Genomic DNA, 1954 nt, shown 5'->3' with positions numbered 1-1954 from the left:
CTCTAAAAGCTTAATCAGTCAACAACACTTACTATAATCATATATGATTCAGTGATCACCACTTTTTATATACCTTAAAAACTATACTCAAATTAAATAAATAAAAAATGAAAAAGTTTTAAATTTGAGAAACAGCTCACTGGTTTTTGTTCTACATTTAAAAACACCAAGAGGGAGAACTGACAAACCAATAATAATAATAAGAAGAATGATAACTTTTTTTTTTATTATTATCATATTATTATGTAATAATTAATTCATATAACTGCATAACACCTCTTTGTTTATCTCTTCCCTAATAAGATAATTAACGCGTGAATATGTCCTAAACATTTGTATCTAGTTTACTTAGACTTCTTCCTATATAAATAATTTTCCCTCCAAGAGACGTGAACCTGAACCATCTTTTCGTGCTCTTCCTAAACAAAACAGTTTTTCTTCCTAATATTTATATATATCTTATTTCTACAGATATTGATGTTTCATTCCCTTAATTCAAGACATTAAACATATTTGGTCGAGGTTTGTATCTTAAATTTTACTAGATTTTCTGTTTTGTCTCAGTGTTTTTCTTCTAAAGAAGAAGAGATAATTAAGCATGCATGGATATGACTGCATGTGGTGGGTGTCATCTTTAACGTAATACATGTTATAATTGCCAGTGTCATACCCTACCATAAAATTTTATGAGATGACAGTATAAAACTTTTTCTTTTGCTCTTATCTGTGTATGATTGGTTATATATGATGATGAATTCTTGAAACATGTTTGACAGATGCAAAGAAATAGCAGTGGAATGCATCCTGCATGTGCAGCATGCAAGCATCAAAGGAAGAAATGCAGTGAAAACTGCATATTGGCACCTTACTTTCCATCAAACAGAAGCCGTGAGTTTCATGCTGTGCACAAGGTTTTTGGTGTGAGCAACATAACCAAGTTGGTAAAGAATGCTAGAGAGGATGATAGAAGAAGAGTGGTGGATTCATTGACATGGGAAGCATGTTGCAGACAAAGAGACCCTATTCATGGCCCTTATGGAGAGTACACAAAGGTTTTCAATGAGTACAAGAAAGTGTTGGATGAACTCAAGAGATTCAGAAGCCAACACCAGATGTTGCAGTTTCCCTCTCTAGGGTTCAAGTCTCTGCAAGACAAAGCAGAAGAAGATTATCTGCATGGGACAAAGAATGCTATTATTGATTCTGATATTTACAACAGTTATTGTTCTAATTATTTGCAAGAGTTTCAGAATCTCAGGCCTGAAGTTCTCATACCCTTTCAGCATCACTCTCAACCATACTACATTACAGGTATTCTTTAGTTTCACTTTTTATTTATTTTTAGCTATTTTTTATTCTTAATGTAATAAATTTCTAAATAAAATAATTTTTAATAAAAAGAAAATTAGTAAAATTCAAATGCTAATAACTATGTGAATTTATTTTTTTCTTTACTTATATATTTTTACTTTAATAGAAAGTTTACTTAATAGTTTTTACCTTTCAACTGCTGGTTTTAAACTTTTTTTACTATGAACTACCTTCTCAATTAATTCAATAGGTTTAAAAGAACTACCAAAGTTAAATTTATTTAAAAATTAATTTATTATTATTTAGTAACTTATGGTAGAAACTCCTTCAAAACATTAAAAATTGTTGCATAGGGACTATTTTTGTGTGTGTTTAGACAACATACAAGAATTACTTTTATCTCACAAAATTAAAGTAATAACATGAGAAAATATAATAACTATTTGTTCCTTCACATGTATTTTATTTTATTTTTTACCATAGAGTCAATCTAACTAAATTATATTTTCTATTTACCTACATAACATAAGTTGAAATATTATTTGTATTTTTTATTTCAGTTTTGACGCTTAAATTTGAAAAGGTTATATTTTAGTCTTTTAAAGTATTTATGTTAGAATGAATTTATTCTTCCTTGTATTTT

General features: G+C 28.6%; 1 protein-coding gene across 1 annotated transcript; it reads left to right on the top strand.

Moving 5' to 3' along the window:
- Positions 1-776: 776 nt before the first annotated feature.
- Positions 777-1322, top strand: LOC124834544 (LOB domain-containing protein 2-like). The gene has a single exon (XM_047309253.2). The coding sequence runs from the start codon at positions 777-779 to the stop codon at positions 1320-1322; it is 546 nt and encodes a 181-aa protein (XP_047165209.2).
- The last annotated feature ends 632 nt before the right edge of the window (positions 1323-1954 follow it).

This window comes from Vigna umbellata, chromosome 6 (genome assembly GCF_029865625.1).
Source record: "Vigna umbellata cultivar VRB3 chromosome 6, Vumbellata_1.0, whole genome shotgun sequence".
In the NCBI taxonomy this organism is placed as follows: domain Eukaryota; kingdom Viridiplantae; phylum Streptophyta; class Magnoliopsida; order Fabales; family Fabaceae; genus Vigna; species Vigna umbellata.
The sequence above is the reverse complement of the archived record's forward strand: the minus strand, read 5'-3'. Positions and strand labels throughout refer to the sequence as shown.